A 22463-nucleotide genomic window follows, 5' to 3' on the forward strand; every position below is an offset into this window, starting at 1 on the left:
CTATGTGTCAAAAAAGGCGCAGAAAGGTCATTTTTGAGGTGTTTTTTACCTTTTTGGAAGCCCAAAACCTGTCAAAATTTCTTGGCCATTTGTGAGCATGCATATTTTTTCATGAAAAATCCAAATATGTTGAGTTCTCCTCAAAATGATGTCCCCATCAAAAGCGAGCGCCAGGTGGCGCGGCACATTATGCAGAAAAGCCTGTTCTTTAAGGCAAAAATTCCAAAATTGCAAAAAGTGTCCCAAATTTTTTTAAATTTGGGTTGAGTGTCCTCCATTAAGTGTTTTGTTGGGCCAATGAAGCTTCAGCCAAGATCTGAATTCTATCTTGCTCCTTTCGCCTCCTTGATGCCTTCCTCAACTTGGCTTTCAAATTCCTGATTCTTGCGTTGCACACCATATTTCTTGACAAGTAGTGGTATGCCATGTTTCTCAACATATTTTTCTTGTTGATGGCCTTCTCCAGCATCCTCTCCAAGTGGATATTTTCCCTCTCCAACCAAGATTAACAATCAACATTGATTTCTTGTTCAAGTGTTGTGAGCTTGACTTTCCTCCTTTTGGCAGCTTGCTGGTTTTCTCGTATGTTTCGTAGCTCCATTATGTTTTTTTGATCCTCTAGTTGTTTGTTTCTTTACTCCAGATATTTTATTATCCACTTAGCTCTATCTAGGTTGAGAGACAAATGGTGAATGTCATCTTGTTGCTCTTGGATGATCTCTCTAAGCTTTGAGCTTTATGATCCCAAATCGGTGTCATCATCCTTAATAAGAATAAAATCTGTCTCCTACCCTCCTGAAGGCCCCTCATCATGCAATGGCCGCTTGCACTTGTGTTGTACCTTCTCTGCTGATGGAGGAAGCAAGACCCCTTCCACCCCGAGTGGAGATAATACTTGCTTTGCTACTGCAAACAACCTTCTAGTGCCCTTTTGGTAGGTGACAAACATTGGCACACTAGCGGTTTGTGTCTCATGAATCTCCTGCCGATGTGAAGGTCCACCTGTGTGATGAAAAGCTGCTGGAGGTACATGAGGACCTGTGGAGACCTCATGTGAAATGAAATCAGCCCATGAGATGTTCTGTAAACCAAGCTCATGCATAACCACAATCTTGATTAGTGCAAAATCATATATGTTGTTATACTGCTAATAAGGAGTCTTCTTGTGCACTAAGGTCATAATCTTCTCAATGTTATGGAAAATAAAGTAGGGGAGATTCATCATTCTCACCCTAGTGAAGTGCATCAACAATCTGATATGGTAGGCATACAGGCGAGAAAACCGGCCCTCACAGCTGAAATACTTAATTATGAGTTTCATCAAGGGACCATATGAGTCTTTCAGGTACCGGAAGGGAAAAACTCTGCTGAGATGTCTCTGATAACCAGCCTTGATGTAAGGCTCATAATGTTCTCTGTGAATCTGCTACCTCTTATTCCACTGCTCACTGACATTTGGAATGTCAGTTGCTAGAGAAATAGACTCCGATGTCAAGGTGAATGTCACAGCTGCTAGAGTGACTTGGCCGTTTTGAAGATGAAGCACAAACAACCTGGCCAACTCATGATGATACTGGACTCTCTCTACCATCTCACAGAACTGATAACAGGATTGGTGTTGAAAGCATGTGACAGCAAGAGGACATGCCTGCAGCTCGGCAAGTGAAGTAGGCTCCTCTCGTATATGTTTGCCACCCTTGTGAGGTCTTCTTGGTGCATGGATTTCTTTGGGAGAATCACTGTGTGTCTCCTCATCTCAGTCATAGGAAGGATCAGACTCCATGTTTTCTAATGTGTGAGTTTTCTTGATGAGTATGAAGAGATTTATGGTCTTTTCAGCTTTCTGCTACCAAGGATGAGAATGCATGAGGGACTATGGAGGGAAGTGTATTAGGGGTTTTGGGAATGTTGTTAACAAGTTTTTTTTTGGGAAATAGGGGGTTTAGGGAATAGTATGTAGGCTTAGGGACAACAATTAGGGTTTAGGAATCTGTAACTAGGGTTTGGGATAGTGGGAGTTGGGTATATGGGTTTAGTGAATTTAGGGATATGGGAATTAGGGAATGAGTTGATGAAACTGGAAAATAAATGGAGTCAAAAAGTGAGGGAGTGATGGAGTGGAATTGGAAGCAAAAACACAAACTATGAACCCTATGCAATTGTTTTTGAGCAAAAATTGCAAGGAGGTAGGGTTTGAATTTTATCTCATTAAACCACCATAAATTTTAAGAGAAACTCATTCACTAGCAAGGGAAGAAGGCTTGAATTACTTGAAGAGGTGGAAATTGGACAAATTTGGCAGTTTGAATGAGTTTATGGGTGAAATCGGGCTTGAAGCCCTGTGCGCTGCGCTACAAACCCAACGCGCCGCGCCTTCTCTATGCATTGCGCCAGTGTATTTTTTGCACTGTGGAGGGTGGCCCAATGCGCCGCGCCAGCTCTATGCACCGCGCCCACAACCCAATGCATCGCGCCCCTGAAACTTGCACAGTTTTGCTGCAATTTTGCTCTTTTCTCCAACACGGCCTTCTCTTGCTCAATATTTCTTCTTTGAATGCAAATGAGCTCTTTGAACATGAAGAATGATTTATATATAAGATATTTTAATTTTTCACTTATAAAACCCACTTTTGTAATGTTTGCATTTTGGCTTACTTTTCAAACTCTGTTTTTAGGCAGTTTACTTTATTTTTGCCTTTGATGAACTGAATGATTTGACTTTTTGTTTGCCTTGCAGGGGATGGAGTTGTTGAAGCTTGGCAAGGTGACAAGGGTTGCCACTAAAGTTATTTACATATGAAAGAATTGAAATTACATCAAAATTATACATAAAAACATAAAATACTTTGTTTTTCATCAAAACAGGGTTTTGAGGAAAAATCAATCACTGAGTGAGTGATTATGGAAATTATTGTTGTTGGAACTTTATTTGACCTCCTCATGCACCTGCTAACCATAACTGATCATTTTGAGACCTTATTGATGAAAACCCTAAACCTAATGAGACCTAAAACCCTGAAAATAACTTTTACAGATTTAAAGCCAAAAATTGACTATAGATGATCTAGATGAATGAAAATAGGCCAGCACATGAGGGAAAATGTATAATAAGCCACTACCATCAGATGATCCATGATTCTAATGGAATGCAGCTGATCAGGTGAGACACCTAACATGCAATGCAACAAGAGAGTTTGATCACTGACGGAGGGATGAAGATACCGACACTAAAATTGGCTCCAATGGGGATGGTAGCTCGTTGGAGGTGCCAAGAACTACAGATCTCTGGGAAAGCAGGCGGTGCCTTCATCCATTGGGCAATGGAGTCAATAACTTCAAAACACGCAAAAACCAATTACTATGAAACTTTGACTCAAGACTGAGGGTTGAACTGACTAATTCAAAACTGAAACAAGACTCTCAAAAGCTGAAACTGGACACTCAGCTGAAACTATCTTTAAACTGATTGAAACAAAAAAAACTGACTCAAGACTGACTTAACTGAAACAAGTACTTACAAATTTTTTAAATGGCAGCGAACCATCGAGATTTGAGGGCTTCAAATCATGATGACAACCACCTACCTACTGATGCAATATGTACAATCATGTGAAGTGGGCCTTCCAATGTAACCAATCCAGTAGATGGCTACATACTGAAATTCTTCTCTCACATTCTTCGAGCAGGCATAACGATGTACATGTAGGCAACTCACAATAAGAACTGAAACCAAGGCTTATGCTAATGAACCAGGCAACATTCATCTTCTCTGGTTCTTGCAAAAGAATGCCAAAAGGATCTTGAAAATCCTAAAGCACTAGCTTGTCTTGAGATCCAGCAGCAAAAATACAAGTACTCCCTTCATTCTAATCTGAAAGAACAACTAGTTGTTGAGTGATAGGAAAGCACAGAGAGGTATAAGCTTCTGCCATCTGAGTGTTAGCTGTAAATTCCTTGACCATGAGAAATTTTGGCATATTGTCTCTTTCAAGCTCATATTCCTCAACTTCATGGTCTAGGTCATTCTTAAACAGAAATCAATCTTCAAGATTATCAAACATGACAGTCTGATCATTTTTATGAAGGAAAACATTATCTTTTTGCTGATCAATAAAGCTAATTTCAAGACTATCATTATTTTCAAAAGTGGAAGAAGTTTCACAAACACTTTCTTGACCATGTTCACACTGCAAACCTGCATTAGTTTGGGTTGTAACCTGACCTTTCAGGAGTTGATCTATCTCATCTTCAGACAGAGGAGATACTTCTTTTTGTTTTCTTTTGCTCAAGCAATTATTTTCTTCTTGAAATAACATGAAAAACATGAAAAACCTGAATGGCAGTCCTCATTTCCTTGATCTTCTGAAATTTGAAAACATTGTTGATCATCTTCATATGACATGGCAATCAAATTATCATTTACCACTGAGTTATTGAAAGAAGATTTTTCACTTACTTGAACAAATATCTCATTTTTTTCTTCATAAAATGACTGGATTACCTCCTCATGAAGGCTTTGTTCTAATGAAATGAGAACACTTGGGTCAATAACTCTGTCTTCTTCATTCCAGATGATCTCAACAGCAGAGCTTTCCTTCATGGGATTCGAACAAGGTACTCTTGATCATCACGATCTGAATCTAGAACTAAAATAGCCGACTTGACTTTATCACATTCTGAAATTGAAACTTGACTTTCCTGCATACTGCCTTCTTCTATGGACAGATCTAAAATAAAACCTACTCTTTCATAATTTTCCACTGTAGTAAGATCTTGCTCCAGCTGCAAATTTTCCTACGCATCTTGATAAATATCCTCTTTATGCTGTTGAAATGGATTTTCATATATGGCTTCCATGATCTCATCATCCATGAAGTTATCATCTTCATAAATTCTCTCAAGATTTTCAATAAAACTATAAACATGTTTGCAACAGTTCTGAACTAAATTTAATGATGGATAAGAATTTTTATACCTTTCAAAGAACATGGCATGAAAATCCTTCAACAGTAAATACAAGCAGGCGGAAAACTTTCATACCAAGATCGGGCTTCACCTTCCAGAGTGGCCATGAATATCTTCATCAAGAAATATTTAGGAAAATCAACCTTCAACCTGCGAATATGCATGTGAAATCTAACCAGATGTAAAGCAGCATCATTCCTATCATCATCTTTAAACATACGCAAATTCCTTTGCCAATTTACCTTCAGAATTTTATTTGGAAAACCTGGAATGTGATCTCGGCTCATGGGAGCATACCTTCGATCCAGCGCAACCATTTTGATAACAATGAATTCACCAAGAAATTCTTCAGGCTACTAGTTTTTGAAGAGTAGAGTCGCCATAAAAAGTCTGAACCTTGGGATTCTTGACACTGGAGTCGCCAGGTGAATGATTTCAGCCTTCCGATGTCTGATCGTAGTCCACCATCAATAATCAGATCTGAACTTGATTACATTTTGCTGAGGAAACCAGATGTTCAGTTTATAAACTATATCGGAGATTGACTGAAGCAGCATTCATCTACTTTCGCTAATGCAAAGAAAGAGTGTTTCGAAGGCTACCTGGCTAACTTCAGGCTCCATCTGTAGTCTATAAAGCAAACAACAATAACAAACAAAATTTTCTTCCCGAATGGAGTCGCCACTATGTTAGTGCCTAAATCTACCTCAAGCTGAGAAAGGCAGGATCTAGGGTAACATCAAACCACACTTAACCTGGTAGCTAGCCCTACCAGGTCGGGAGAGGGCTCTCTCCTTGTCAAGCTCAGGAAAAGATGGCCAATAAAGCTTGAGATGACTGATGTGAAGACTAATTTTAGGCTAGGTATGTGTATAGAGGTGTTTGATTGAATTTAAGATAGGTTTGTTGGCTCAATTGTGAAAGGCAGCTTTGGATGCGGGGAATGGACACAGTTTTGCAGATATATCTATGGGACGAGGTAAGTAAGTGGTTTGGTACTTCAAATTGAGTGAGATGGAGAGATTTCAGACAGGTGAGGAGTTGGAGAGGGCATGAAAAAATCAGGGATCCTCTTTAAACAGCTGAAAACATAAATAACTAAACAAACCCTAGGTAGAGCACTGCAATTTCAATGGATTCTACCTTTATCCTTGTTTGGTTTAGTTAAGATGAAGCAAAGAGAGATGATGGCATACATAAAACACATGTAAACTTACAATTACGTAATGAAACACAATATCAAAGTAAGATGCCACAAGAATCCCATAAAGTGCTACAAACCCTGGTCTATTCCTTTGCCAAACTGCTGAAATGAGTATACAATGAAGCTCCAAGCTTTCCCAAAAGTCCAACCATGCTAATGATTGAAAAATTACAAGATATAAGCAACCAACAACTCATCCTAGCCTCTAGGGGTCGAGCTCATAAGATTAGGAGTTGTTACAATGAAATCTAAACTGAGAACTAAAAAGTAGGCAATGGAACAGCTTGCCTCTAAAAACTAGGAAACTGATTCATTCAGTTGCAAACTACCTTTTGATAGATGAATCTACCTCTATGAGTGAAAATTTAGCATAATTACACAAAAATCCATCATGTCACATTAAATTACATCATGAGTTTGACAATTAGAAGGAAAAAAGTCAAACTGTGAAAAAACTAGGCGAAAAACAGAGTTTTTGACCAAAAATGAGCAAATTTCCTCCAATGCGTCGTGCTGATTTCCCTATGCGTAGCGCCTTTTTGCATCTGATTTTGGAGGCCTTCCTGGTGTCCAAATTTGCTCCAAGTGGACTTTTTGGAAAGGTCTGCCTGTCTACTTTCCAACACAAGTGGAATTTTTTAATTTAGCCTCCATTTGCCCCTCCAATACTGAGTTCTCCCAAGACTGCTTCATATGTGTCAAAAAAGGGGCAGAAAGGTCATTTTTGAGGTGTTTTTGACCTTTTTGGAAGCTCAAAACCTGTCAAAATTTATTGTCCATTTGTGAGCATGCATAATTTTTCATGAAAAATCCAAATATGTTGATTTTTCCTCAAATTGTGGTCCCCATCAAAAGCGAGCGCCAGGTGGTGCGACGCATTGTGCAGAAAAGCCGGTTTTTTAAGGCAAAAATTCCAAAATTGCAAAAAGTATCCCAAATTTTTTGAAATTTGGGCTGAGTGTCCTCCATTAAGTTCTGTGTTGGGCCAAGGAAGCCTCATCCAAGATCTAAAGTCTATCTTGCTCCTTTCGCCTCCTTGATGCCTTCTTCAACTTGGCTTTCAAATTCCTGATTCTTGCGTTGCACACCATATTTCTTGACAAGTAGTGGTATGCCATGTTTCTCAACATACTTTTCTTGTTGATGACCTTCTCCAGCATCCTCTCCAAGTGGATATTTTCCCTCTCCAACCAAGATTCACAATCAGCATTGATTTCTTATTCAAGTGTTATGAGCTTGACTTTCCTCCTTTTGGAAGCTTGTCGGTTTTCTCGTATGTTTCGTAGCTCCATTATGGTTTGTTGATCCTCTAGCTGTTTGTTTCTTTGCTCCAGATATTTTGTTATCCACTTGGCTCTATCTAGGTTGAGAGATAAATGTTGAATGTCATCTTGTTGTTCCTGGATGATCTCTCTAAGCTTTGAGCTTTGTGATCCCAAATCAGTGTCATCATCCTGAATAAGAATAAAATCTGTCTCCTGCCCTCCTGAAGGCCCCTCATCATGCAATGGCCGTTTGCACTTTTCCTGTACCTACTCTGCTGATGGAGGAAGCGAGACCCCTTCCACCCAGGGTGGAGATAATACTCACTTTGCTGTTGCAAACAACCTTCCAGTGTCCTTTTGGTAGGTGACAAACACTGGCACACTAGCGGTTTGTGTCTCATGAATCTCCTGCCGATGTGAAGGTCCACCTCTCTAATGAAAAGTTGCTGGAGGTACTTGAGGACCTGTGAAGACCTCATGTGAAATGAAATCCTCCCATGAGATGTTCTGTAAACCACGTTGATGCATGACCACAATCTTGATTAGTGCAAAATGATATATGTTGTTATATTGCTGCTGAGGAGTCTTCTTGTGCACTAAGGTGGTCATCTTCTCAATGTTCCGGCAAATAATGTAGGGGAGATTCATCATTCTCACCCTAGTGAAGTACATCAACAATTTGATATGGTAGGCATACAGGTGAGAAAACCAACCCTCACAGCTGAAATACTTAATTATGAGTTTCATCAAGGGACCATATGAGTCTTTCAGATACCGGAAGGGAAAAACTCTGCTGAGATGTCTCTAATAACCAGCCTTGATGTAAGGCTCATAATGTTCTCTGTCAATCTGCTGCCTCTTATTCCACTGCTCAATGACATTTGGAATGCTAGTTGCTAGAGAAATAGACTTCGGTGTCAAGGTGAATGTCACACCTACCATAGTGACTTGGCCATTTTGAAGATGGAGCACAAACAACCTGGCCAACTCATGATGATACTAGACTCTCTCTACCATCTCACAGAACTGATAACAGGATTGGTGTTGAAAGCATGTGACAGCAAGAGGACAGGCATGCAGCTCGGCAATTGAAGTAGGCTCCTCTCGTATATGTTTGTCACCCTTGTGAGGTCTTCTTGGTGCATGCATTTCTCTAGGAGAATCACTGTGTGTCTCCTCATCTTTGTCATAGGAAGGATCAGACTCCATGTTTGCTAATGTGTGAGTTTTCTTGATGAGTATGAAGAGATTTATAGTGTTTTTAGCTTTCTGCTACCAAGGATGAGAATGTATGAGGGATTGTGGAGGGAAGTGTATGAGGGGTTTTGGGAATGTTGTTAACAAGTTTTTTTTGGGAAATAGGGGGTTTAGGGAATAGTATGTAGGCTTAGGGACAACAATTAGGGTTTAGGAATCTGTAACTAGGGTTTGGGATAGTGGGAGTTGGGGATATGGGTTTAGTGAATTTAGGGATATGGTAATTAGGGAATGAGTTGATGAAACTGGAAAATAAATGAAGGAGTCAAAGAGTGAGGGAGTGATGGAGTGGAATTGGCAGCAAAAACACAAACTGTAAACCCTATGCAATTGTTTTTGAGCAAAAATTGCAAGGAGGTAGGGTTTGAGTTTTATCTCATTAAACCACCATAAATTTTAAGAGAAACTCATTCACTAGCAAGGGAAGATGGCTTGACTTACTTGAACAGGTGGAAATTGGACAAATTTGGCAGTTTGAATGAGTTTATGGGTGAAATCGAGCTTGAAGCCCTATGCGTCGTGCCACAAACCCAATGTGCCACGCCTTCTCTATGCGTCGCGCCAGTGTATTTTTTGCACTATGGAGGGCAACCCAATGCACCACGCCAGCTCTATGCATCGCGCCCACGACCCAATGCGCCACGCCCCTGAAACTTGCACAGTTTTGCTGCAATTTTGCTCTTTTCTCCAACACGGCCTTCTCTTGCTCAATCTTTCTTCTTTGAAGGCAAATGAGCTCTTTGAACATAAAGAATGATTTATATACAAGATATTTTAATTTTTCACTCATAAAACCCACTTTTGTAATGTTTTCATTTTGACTTACTTTTCAAACTATGTGTTTAGGCAGTTTACTTTATTTGTGCCTTTGATGAACTAAATGATTTGACTTTTTGTTTGCCTTGCAGGGGGTGGAGTTGCTGAAGCTTGGCAAGGTGACCAGGGTTGCCACTGAAATTATTTACATATGAAAGAATTGAAATTACATCAAAATTATACATAAAAACATAAAATACTCTGTTTTTCCTCAAAATGGAGTTTTGAGGAAAAATCAATCACTGAGTGAGTGATTATGGAAATTATTGTTATTGGAACTTTATTTGACCTCCTCATGCACTTGCTGACCGTCACTGAGCATTTTGAGACCTTATTGATGAAAACCCTAAACCTAATGAGACCTAAAACAATAAAAATAACTTTTACAGATTTAAAGACAAAAATTGACTGCAGATGATCTATATGAATGAAAATAGGCCAGCACATGAGGGAAAATGTATAATAAGCCACTACGATCAGATGATCCATGATCCTAATGGAATTCAGCTGATCGGGTGCGACACCTAACATGCAATGCAACAAGAGAGTTTGATCACTGACAGAGGGATGAAGATACCGACACTAACAGTAACGACAACCAAAATAAGTGCCGCAATAGGTTAACGAGTTGGTTAACCCATTACAGCATTTCGTTGGGTCGCTATAGCGGTAACTTAGTGGTCATTGTTGCGACAACTCACTAAAAATAATTAACGAAAAAAGCGGAGACAGAAAATGGGATTGTAATGAATTTTGGTAGGAAATTACCTCTGCTCACTAGATACCTCTACTCTATGTGATTTAACTAGCCCAAATCATTAGAAACCTTGAAACAACATTGCACAAATTTGTAGCAGGAGCAAAAATAATGCATAAAATTTGTAGAAAATGCAGATAATTTGTAAAAGAGCCAATAAATTTACGTTTGTAAACACTAAGCTTCTCTGCAAAACAGTAACCCTTTCTGCCTACGGTAACCCTTCGCACCTACAGTAACCCTGTCGTCGATTGAGCCTACTCCAAAAATTTCAGAGAGAATTTTCTCAGCCTCTCTCAGAAATAATTCAGAAGGAGAAAAGGACTCAATAGAGTACTTGGTGGGAGAGAAAAGGACTCGGAGGGACGGTGAATTTCTTAAAACGGTCTGCAAAATGAAGATGGAGTCTAACGAAGATTGTTGAAGGAGTAGGCAAATTTCTGAAAATGGTCTGCAAAATGAAATCGTTGGGAGCTCCAAATCATAGAGTCGAAAAACTAAAATGGAGCATTGGCGGAGAGGGATCAGAAACAAAAGCGAAAGGGCTTTGTCTTGCCACGAGCAATAGATTGAACAAATTCATCGACTCGTACGGGTCCATAAATTTGGAAGTCAAAATTCAAATTTGGTCATTTCCTATAACCATTCGAAATGCGGCCATTGAAGAACTGTGTGACAGGTAGAGGAGTTGTCCCGTCGAGGAGCTATCATTGGATGGTGGCAAACGGAACTCTCCATGTTATGGTGACGAAAATGGTGACGCAGACGAAGATGTCGATGAAGAGTTTGAGATGGAAAAAAGTTCATTTCACAACAAGAAAAAGTTTGTTTCGTTCATGGGGCCCACTCCTATTGACGTCGGCGAGCTCGCCAACAGAGAGCAGGTATGAAACACGAAGGGTGTTTCGTCAACCCGTTAGCCTACTCCAGATGAAATGACTCACAAAACTGATTGGAAATCTATGCAGAAAAGGGTTAGAAAGGGTTAAAAATTCACGTCGCTATATCATTGCATGCATTTACACATGTACTGAAATTTCATATAAGTGGAGATGAAATAAAAGAGTAAATGTCTCATGAGCAGTGTTCAAAATTGAACCTTTCCTAGCCCTTCCTCAGGCTCCTAGCCTTTCCTAGAAGGGCTAAAAAAAAATTACACTTCAAAAAAATTAAAATATCAAAATCACTCATCAATTACAAAGGTTAGATTAATTTTGTATATTTCAAAAGAAGGGAAATGTTTTAATAACATGTCAATACTTTTTTAAGATTACGATCATTTCGAGCCTGTACTAGTACATAAATCACTCTGACTAGTGATAGTTTCGTAGAAGAGACCAGTCAAAGTCCAAATGACCTCATACAATTTAATAGTTATGTCATGATTTGTGGATGTTTCCCTGAGGCCCCCAACTTACGCCAACATGATGCAACTTGCAACAATAAGACATGCAACAATCATGATACTATTACACCTAGCACAGGGCAGCAGATCACATTGAATAACCATTCAACAACTATGCACGTGCTCTCGTTCCTCCGTGATTATCCTTGAGTGCTCTTTCCCTACATCCATTTTTTCCATTTTCATTTGAATTGCAACCCATCATCCACAGAAGGAAAGTTATCGTTCGACACTAGACTATAAGGTATTTTTCATTATTCTCCTCATATCTTCATTAACATTTGGTTTTTCATTCTATGGATTCTTTAATGCAACACTCCTTGAAGTAATGGCAGCCTTCATGGTCACACAATGTATCTTGGGCACCATAGAATCCACACCCCAAGAAATCAACATTGTTGCTAGATACCCTGAATGCAACTGCTTGCCATCCTTCCATTCCAGGCATGGGTGGTTGAGTTGTTTTCTACATTTTTAATGGTGCAAATTTTTATTGTCATAATTATATGAATCTACCAACTCTGAAAAGAATATGTCTTATATTGAGGGCATTGGACTCCACAACTATAATGCTCTCATTCAAACTCTTGCTTATTTTGCTTCGTTGCTTAAATCCATACAAATTTCTTGTCCAAGTACCATTTTTCATGAAGTGTTTGTTCTCTATCATAAATCTACAAGTTTCCTTGAATGTTACTAAACATAATTCAACAAATCAATGAATAACCTATCAAGAAATCTATAGTCAAATCCTATGGCATCTTGCTAAGGTTAAATTTTTTCTATCTCAATCTTGCTAAGGGATTTTTAATTTATGTATTTACTTATTCTATTGTTTTTATTTATTTAATAGTGTAAATCTTGAAAAATGTCTCCTATTGGTCATCCTAAGAAGGATAAAATGAAATTGTCAATTGTTGAATCATTTGGTCTTACACAACATTCTAATCAACCATGTAATATTCAAAATGAATTTGATGCTCATCTACATGAATATCATGAATCAAAGAGTGTAGAGCTTGTTGAAATAGAAAACCCATCAAAGAAACACAAAATAATATTCAAATCTAAATGGAATACAAGGTTTTCATGGGCTTATGTTTTAAAACATTTAATGTTAATGAAAGGATAAAATGTTCGTGATGTGTTAAATTTAAAAGTGAGACTCCATTTTCAAAAGAGGGAACTACCACTCTTCAAGTTAGTGGTATAAGTGGCCATGCAAAATCAAAAGCTCAATTTTTTTTTTACAACTATTTGAGGGAAAAAGCAATTGAAGCAATATTCCAATCACTAAACATGTAGAACTAATGGTAAATGGTGGAAAGGAGAAACTTATATCAATGATTGAAAACATGTATTTTGTTGCTATACATGATTTATCTTTAGAATGTATAAGTCAATATGTGACTTGAATTGGTATAAATGCACTCCACGCATGCTTCTAACAGATGAATTTTATACATACACAAATACCACGCCAAGAAAATATTTTCTTCAAGTTTCTAAAGAGGTGTATTGGAGCAATATAAAAGAGAAGATTTTACATAGGTCATTTTGCTCAATTTCAGTTGATGAATGCATTGATCAAATTATGGAACACCAACTGATTGTTTATATTACATATTTGACGATTGGAGAAAGAGGTCAATGTTTAACAAAGTTTATATGTTTACTTCAAATAAAGGATGGAATAGTTCAATGTATGTATGATCTAGTGAGAACTCTTTTAGCATAAATGGATTTATATTTGATGAATTTTGTTGGTTTTGGTTCAGATGGTGCATCTTCCATGAGGGGTATTCATGAAGGTTTATCTCCTAAGCTTCGTATGCTTCTCATTTATTAATTATCCATTGTATAGCTTACAGGGAAGCATTAACAATCAATGAGGCTTCATCTCATTTTCCAGAGTTGCAATATATTAACAAATTTGAAACAAAGTTTATTCATGGCTTGGAAAATCAACTAAAGCACATGGAAAATTGAGAGAGCTAATGTATACATTTCAAATCACTAAGTTAGTGGTCTTACAAATTCATCAAATTAGGCAACTCTCTAGAGGAAAGGTCATGGAAAGGCTTGTTAAACTCATGCATTATTTGTTAGGATTGGGAGTTAGGGGAGAAAAAAATGTATGAGTTGGCAACAATATTTCAAGTGCAAATTTGCATCCATATACTTGCAAACATGCTCGTTGAATTAAATAAGTTGAATCAAAATTTCAAAGAGGATCATGTTGATATTACATATGTTGACACTACTTTATATGTTTCTATTAGCATGCTTCATAAATGATTTTTGGAAAGCATTTTTGGTGTAGATGCAGTGCATATGTCTTCTTTTTTAGTTAAAGCATAAAGAGGAACCCTTGAATTTGCAGATAGGACAAGTATGGTACATTTACATCCATTGAGGTTCGAAAGTTTTCCAAATATGAAAATATTTGGGGCTACTATATCATTGTATTCTTTTGGGAAAATGTTTTATTGTAAAGGTGATTAAATCTTTAGATAGGAGATTCATAGATTTATATGTATTTAATGCGGCTAAGTTTTTCACTTCTCAACATTATTGTGAAGAAGTGAATGATATAGACTGTCCAAGAAAAAGATAGTTGAAATGCTTATGTGAAAAAATTTAGCATTGTGGAATCATCTATTGTGGATATTGCTAGATGTTTGGGTGAAATGAATGAATTTATTTGTGCCATTTGTAAATCATACCCTAAAAATCATATGTATGGCATGACACCTATGTGGAGATGAACATGAATGGTTTTAAGAATTTCCATATTTGATGCAATTATGGCAAGTTATTCTTGTTATCCCAACAACCACATCAGTGTGTGAAAGAGGCTTATGAAAATTAAACAAGATAAAAAATGATGATAGATAAAGACTTTCATTGGAAGAACTAGATATGTTAATGTTTCTATCTCTAAGTAGATTGGAATGCTACTTATGATTTATGGAAATAAATGAAAACTAGAAATCCATTTTCATTAGGAAAATATATTTATATTTCAATTATGTAAGTCCAAATACTTTTGAAGATCATCGAATGAATAGAAGAAACATATGTTTAGCTTTCTTTAATGGAATTTGAGATTTTTTTTTGTTTATTTACTAGTTATATTGAGATTTTATAGTGTTTTATTGAAGCCACTCTTTAAATTTTAAAGATTTAGGATGACACTATTTTATTATGGAATTTTTTTTAGGGATTTATTTAATATATACTTTTTAGTAGAAGTGAATTTTTTTTTATAACCTTTCATGGTTAGATGAATATATGCCCTTCCAAATGAAATTAAGAGCAAACTTTCAAATTTGATTAGTGCTCAAGAGGGTTGTAAAGTCATAGAAGAACACATCAATGATATAAATTTTGGCCTTCATGATTAAGGCATATCCATTGTTTTAGATTCTTACATCTACGGGTACAACTATCAAAAAAGAAACCCAATCCATGACCGAAAGCAGTCACAAGTTGGCCACGTATTAGGTGGTAGGAATTATCCGAAGACAGTAGAGCAAAATGGGTCACCTGACTTTGTGTAGGTTCCCTGCAAAACCCTGACAGTAATTACTTTTCGGAGTTCATGTTTGGAAGATTCCTGTTTATAGATATCCCTAGGGCATGGCCTACCTTCCCATAAATTTGTATCTCACGGCATCTTCCCCATAAATTTGTATCTCACGGCATCTTCCCCCTCCGTATGATTACTCATCCCTCGTTTTGCTTCGACACACATTTTCAACAATATGACAAGTGGGCGCAATTGGATTCTGTACTTGGTATCAAATCCAACTGCTTTGGTGATCACGCAACTCAAGATTCTGAATTTCCTTCCATACCCGAATTCGTCTAAGGTTAGTGACAACGCCGTTTTCGTATAGCTGCAAAAAAGGACTGAAGAAGTCCCATGATGGTTCATACTCAAAAAAAAGGTATGCAACTTGACCTTTTGTGCGGTTTTCCTCACTGTATGCACTAAATAATTCTACAGAATTGTGAGCAGACAGCTGTTTGATCAGCTGGAGTCCAATAATTCTGATGTGTAAAGCTGCTGCTCCATGCAAATACTGTTTGACCCAGCTACAGCACCACTCATGAATCCTTTTTTTTATTATTATTATTTTCCACGGAGAGTACTGTCACTGGTCACTTTAAGCTCTATAAAATGGCCTAGAGAGTTCAAGTTCTTCAATTAACGTTGGCCGATCGATCATTTCATAGTATGTGTTTTTGTTAGGTCAACATGGCATTGTCTTCTCAGGTTGTAGTTGGAGTTATTGGTGAGTTTTTCGTTTAGCTGCTCCATAATATTATGAGGGTAGGATCCTTATGTCAGGGGAGTAATATTTATTGGATATTATTTCGGATATACATATCTGATGATGATGTTCATTTATATGTGTGTGGGGGTATCTTGTTCAAAATGAAAGTTTTCTACTGATATAAGAAGTTTTAAGGTCCTCATTACGACCTGTAAATGCTCGAATGTTGTGTGAGAAAGGAAGTAACATATATCCTTTTTCATATACTAGGAGAGCTGAGTGAAAAATATCCTTCATCCACAGATTAAAAATTCAGTTACTCTCTGACGTTTGATTCATACCGGGTTGTCACCTTGGGGTTGTAGTTATACTGTACATCCGGTTTATCAATCTGCCGTCTTTGACACCTGTGTCTCATGATACTTCCAAAATGATATTTCTACGTGAAATAAAATATCGTGACCATATTGCATTTACTGCAACATTGATTATCTTAGTATAACTTCATTGCAGATTTTAGAATATTACCCAAATATGATGGGTACAATCAAGTCAAATAGTCGACTTCCTTCATGTTCCTAACATTTCCAAAATATTCTGGAATTGCAACACATGTAACGATAGTCCATAATAAACGTAAGCAAAGTCAAATAGTGAACTTCATTCATGTAGGTTATATTTCCTGAATATTTTCAAATTTACAGTAGACATAAGGATAGGATAGACCATCGTTTCTGATTATTGAATTGGGAGCTTTGAAATGAATTTGGATGACTGAGAGCTAGTATTTCATATTATTGTGTATATTATTGAGAGCTAATATTTTATATTACGAGAACAATTATATGTGGAAAACTTGACTGAAAATATGTATGGCTTGAACAGGAAATATAACTTCACTGGCGCTGTACTTGTCTCCCATGTACGTATACGATATTGTACCTTATTTTCCTTTCTTAAATGTTAATTGCTCTTTTGGTAGAGAGTTCATTTGATTCAGTTGATTAATGAAAGTTGTGTACTGAACTAATGTAAAAATTGTTTGCAGGGCAACGTTTTGGGGAATATATAAGCAGAAATCTACGCAGGAATATTCTGGGTATCCGTATGTGTTCACACTGTTTAACTGTGCTCTTGGGCTACTCTATGGAAGCCCATTCGTTAAACCCCACAGTACTATGATCCTTACCATCAATGGTGCAGGCTTTCTTCTCGAAATATTTTATGTCATGTCCTTTCTCACTTTTGCTTCCCGAAAGAAGAAGGTAACTCAACTTGCGTATCCACCTATCTTAACTCTTTCGATATTAACCTCAAATATAGGTTTACAGAAGAATTGCAGAAATTAACGAGATGTTGGATTGATATACTTTCTAGAGTTTATATATATATATATATATATATATGCAACACTGTGAGTTGAATTCCTGCTCATTATTTTGTCATGAATACTCTTAAAGGTCAACACAATAAGGCTGAGCTGTGGTTTGATAATGGCCTTCGTCATGGAAGCTGCTATTACAATTTTTGTGCTGCACACTTATCGTGTAAGACAGGTGGTAGTAGGCAGTGTGGGTGTGATTTTGTCCATTGTCATGTATGCTTCGCCATTATCTGTTGTGGTATGTTAATTCTTCTTCTACTATATCATTTTTTAATTATATATCTATTATTCTTCTAATACATGTGTTCTTTCATGAAACTTCTTCCTGCTGAATAATGTAGGTTGTGTTTTCTGTGTATATGTTTATCAGAAAGTTGTGATTAGAACTAAAAGTGTAGAGTGCATGCCATTCTTACTCTCTCTATTCAACTTCATAAATGCGCTAGCATGGGTTGCATACGCTATAGTCACTCGGGATCTTTTCATTGGTGTAAGTGTCTTTATTTCCTTCTGCACCTTAATTTATTTCCTATCATAAGCTTTCCACTACAAAATAATTTTTTTTCTTATAATGTTTCTTGTATTTTTATTTTTTTTCATTTTCTCTTTGCAGGTGCCCAGTGGTATTGGCTCTGTTCTGGGAATCATCCAGCTTACTGTGTACTTCATTTATAGAAAGTCAAGGCTAATTGTATCACCTGCATCTACCAACGAATTTTCTCAGACCAAGCATATAGACATGAATGAAGTGGATGTAACAGTTCAGAAACAAATAGAGCTGAATGCAGTGGGTGTAACAGTTCAGAAAATAGAAGCCGAGAAATCAACTTTTGCCATAGTAATTTCAGTAGATCCGACCATTGCAGATCTGGTGTAAAATATATTGAGTCTGGTTTCAAGATCGGGAGTCATTAGCCACTTTTCTAAGCCGCATTTACTTAACAGGGTGGTTATAATGGTCGTCCTTGACAAGGGATCCGCCGCTGACTACTTATTGTATTTACTGAGTTTGGATGAAAAGTGAATGGAGGCTAAGGCTCCTTCCACTATGTCCTGGCTTTTTAATTAATAACATAAAGAAGATTTTGTTGTTGTGGCAACTTGTAGCCTTAGCCTACTTCTATTATCAGAATGCTAGTTTACTCTTTAGAAATAAAACCGTATAGTTAAGATGAGTAGAGAATAACAGGTCACATCGATCAATAAAACCAATATTACAACTAATCACCACTTTGCCCTCTCTTTTCAAAGAGGTCACATCGATCAATAAAACCAATATTACAACTAATCACCTCTTTGCACTCTCTCAAGGTTGAACATGGATGGAGTGTCGACCACTGATAAAATGTAAGTTGAACGTTTTCCAAACCTGAAATACACTACAATTCTAAAACATGTTTTGAAATTGTTAATACCTAAATGCTCAATCAAATAATGTAATTTTATGAAAAATTAAATACATAATATTAGTGATTCGATATCTTTACAAACTTTGTCTAATTTCTATTCAAAAGTAAAAACTTCGTCTAATTTCTATTCAGAAAAGATAATGTTACTATGCACATTGGTCCATCTACGAGATCAAAATATTCAATATGATAATACCACCCTCTGCATGTAAAATAATCCTCAAGGATCATGGAATTTTGAGAATGATTATTCAAAATATTAATCACAGTAGTTATTTTTAGGTAGATGTTTCAAGTCTATAACAAGATTTATAGTCTGGACAAATTCACTGAGAAGAGAGAGGAAAAAGGGAATAAATAATAGGTCAGCTGCTTTTCTCTGAATTTTTATCCTTGAAAACTTTAGTCTATGTGTCCTTTCTTAAAGGGAACTAATGAGTGATTGAAGATTTCATCATGTGTCCTTTCTTAAAGGGAACTAATGAGTGATTGAAGATTTCTGTGATGAGAATGTTGAGAATGATTATGTAAAATATTAACCAAAGTAATCATTTTTATGTCGATGTTTCAAGTTTATAACAAGACTTATTGTTTCTCTCTTCTATGTATATTTTTCAAATCTATAACAATACTCATCCTCTCCCTTCTCCGTATATTTGCCTTGACAATAAATTTTATTATAAACTTGAAACATCAACCTAAAAATGACTTTTTATTTCAAATAATCATTCTCAACCCATCTTCAATCACTCTCATGAAATTCTAAAAAAACAAGTTATTTACATAAATATCAGCCTATATTTCATCAAAACCAATCAATTTACAAACACAAACATTCAAAGGGCTTTTCTATTATTTTAAATTTCATACTACAAAATATGATTTTAAGTCCGCATAAAAATTTACGTACACCGTCAAATTCATTAACCTTTTGTTATTCTGTTTATTTGAAATATTTATTTCAAAGGAACTTTCAATTATTATCTTAACTATTAGGTCACTTTAAACTGCTTTGGATCATACAAGAATAAACTTGTCCCTGCAGTTTAAAATATCAAAGCATTATTGTCAAATTACATTCTATATTTTTAAAAAAAATTAACACCCACTGTGGCAACATCTATGCCAAAACGTATAAAGGACTTTGCACCAGAAAGATTATGACACGACATATATTTCACAATATTAAACTAATCGTATCCGTGGGTGATAAAGGTGACAGGACTGAAGTGGCAGGCACAGTGGTATTTACTACTGGAGCACATAATTAGGCAGTGATATATATATATATATATATATATATATATATATATATATATATATATATATATATATATATATATATATATATATATATCTAATTTATTTATTTATTTTTTTGGGATACATATGGGGCAGAGGAGAAGCCACTTCTAAGAATAATGATATAATTGTCAATGCATGTGTATAATATGTTGGCATATTTTTGGCAGTTTTTATAATTTATATTTTAAATATATTATTTATAAAAATAAATAATAAATGAAAAAAATAATATATTTTCTTTTAATTAATAATAATGATTGGTTTTTTTACTGGGATGAGGGTGAAATAAATGAAATTAATGTACAATAGGACAGATGGACGGGCGCGGTACTGCCAGTTGCAGACCAGCGCGATTCTCCAAAGGTTTATTAGGTTCATGAGGGTGATACACCAACACTTCATTGGGTTTATGATGGATTTGCAACAGAGCAACAGATTTGGCATGCTTGATGCATTTACTCTTCGCCTCGTCCAAGGCAAAGTTCTGGCTTTTATAAGCATGGCGCCCTGGGCTATCCCTCCCACTGCTAGCGCTCCACCTTCTTGTTTTTGGTTGAAGCTGGATATGGGTCTGTGGGGCAAGCTGGTCTCTGGAAACAAAGGTAAATTCTTTGTGAGTTTTCTGTTTTTTATTAATCTTAGGCGTGGGATAGCAGTGTGTCTAGACAACAAGTCTGTCTGAGGAATTATTGGTCAGCTTTCCAATACCCCTGCCATTCGACCAGTGCCGCTCTTCTCGCAATTGCAGACTTATTGGCTCTGGCCAAAGTCGTTTACTGTGTTGTTCCACTTTGCTCCTATTTCTGCCTTTGATTGCCTCTCCTTAACCTCCTTAACATGGTTCTTCAAAGTCAAAGAAGTCGTCTTGGGGGGAATCGCAGAGGGCATGGTAGACCACAGGCAGCCCGTCCTGCTGCTCGCAGACCTTCTCCTTATCATGGATTTCAGACCAATCATTTTACTTTCCATAGCAATCTTAATAGGCCAGTAATCACTGTCAATTTCACAATTCTCTTCTCTGAAGAAGAATCATCGGCTCCAATTCAGGTTCGTATGATGTCTGAGTCCCCCCCTGGAAGCTTTCAGAGTGGTCGGTAGTCATAGCAACTTGCAGGTAATGGCAAGAGATACTCTGGAGAAAGGTAAGGGGGAGAGGCTTGAGAGAAGCGACACTCCCAGCACCTCTCTGCCTCCAGATGCCGCGGGCCAAAGGAACGTGGAAGAAAATGATAGTGACTCGCATCCCCTGCAGAGGCACCCAGGCATCGAAAATGTCGGTTGTAGTGATGATTGGGAGGACACTGCTTGCCAGATGGTGGAGGAACCTCGGAATGAGGACACAACAAGTTAAGGCCATCTGGGCCCTCTCCATTTTGGTTTTGGATGCGGTTTTGGTTCAGCCTCTTCAGACAAGCGGTTATGGATGTCTTACTTCTCTCCATGATATGCGGCAATGTAAAGTTCATCTAGAATTTTGAGCATGGTCTGGGGCTAGCTCTCTGGTTACACGCTCCAGATAGTCAGTTATACCACCCCTACTTCATGTTATCTTGGTTAATTCCTCATGTCTATATCTGCACTCCTGCTTATGTACCTGGTTCTCCTTCATATAGGATAGTTTTTGTTGTTCTGAGTGCTCTCAGAAGATGATCCCTGAGGCCTCGCCCCCTTGTATTTTTATTTTATTTTACAGTTAATAGGATTAGTATTTGCAGAGAAAAAAAAAATAATGATTGGTTTTTTATTTTTCTATATTTTTTTATCACTAAAAATACAAACAATAAGAATGACTAACATATATGCATAACAAAGTTGGAATTTGGAAAATGTTTTTTTTAAAATAAAAACATGATGATGATGATAGTTTTTATGGGAAAAAAGTTTCAACTACTTTATTTTATGGGAAAAAAATCAATTATTTTGTAGATTTCTTTGCTATATTATAACTACTCTAATATTTTAAATTTCTGTGGTTGAAAATTTTATTTTTTTTGCAATTTAATTTTTTTTAAACTAAAATCTGATAAAATATCAAAATATAAAACTCTTCACTATTCTACCAAGGTTTCACTAGAGAGCAATATCATACCAGGTGGGTTCATATTGCAAAATATATAATGACGAAAAAACATATAATATATTAGGAATATATAGGGGTAAAGGATTTTTATATTGACATGTATAAAAAATGGAGTAAAAGGGTATAATAATTGTTAATGAAAAATGGAGACTACAATATCTAGTGGTAGTAGGGGTGGTAGTGGGGGGTTTTTTAATTGGGAAAGTGTCTTGAATTGGTATTGGTAAGGGGTTAATTAATGTGATTTTTAGGACTATTTTCTAATATGTAGTCAAATTAAGAATATTGTTTAACACATGATAGAAGTAAGACATTCCCGTGAACCACTCTAAT

The 22463-nt window shown here is 36.7% G+C and overlaps 1 protein-coding gene across 1 annotated transcript; it reads left to right on the plus strand.

Annotated features, from left to right (window-relative positions):
- The first annotated feature begins 15884 nt into the window (after positions 1–15884).
- Positions 15885–18422, plus strand: LOC149258726 (bidirectional sugar transporter SWEET5-like). Its single transcript, XM_089372763.1, has 6 exons — positions 15885–15970; positions 16838–16874; positions 17001–17217; positions 17413–17574; positions 17707–17826; positions 17950–18422. Exons 1-6 carry the CDS (start codon positions 15934–15936, stop codon positions 18211–18213), a joined length of 837 nt encoding a protein of 278 aa, XP_089228889.1. The 5' UTR covers positions 15885–15933; the 3' UTR covers positions 18214–18422.
- Positions 18423–22463: the final 4041 nt, after the last annotated feature.

The sequence above is a fragment of the Pinus tabuliformis genome, chromosome 6 (assembly GCF_031772625.1).
Source record: "Pinus tabuliformis cultivar Carrire ecotype Pingquan chromosome 6, CPIR1, whole genome shotgun sequence".
Lineage (NCBI taxonomy): Eukaryota > Viridiplantae > Streptophyta > Pinopsida > Pinales > Pinaceae > Pinus > Pinus tabuliformis.

Excerpts from the sequence above, each read along its gene's own strand:
- LOC149258726 (XM_089372763.1), top strand. The coding sequence starts at position 15,934 with ATGGCATTGTCTTCTCAGGTTGTAGTTGGAGTTATTG. Across the intron at positions 16,875-17,000 it reads GCGCTGTACTTGTCTCCCAT|GGCAACGTTTTGGGGAATAT; the intron begins GTACGTATACGA and ends AATTGTTTGCAG. Across the intron at positions 17,575-17,706 it reads CTTCGCCATTATCTGTTGTG|AAAGTTGTGATTAGAACTAA; the intron begins GTATGTTAATTC and ends TATGTTTATCAG.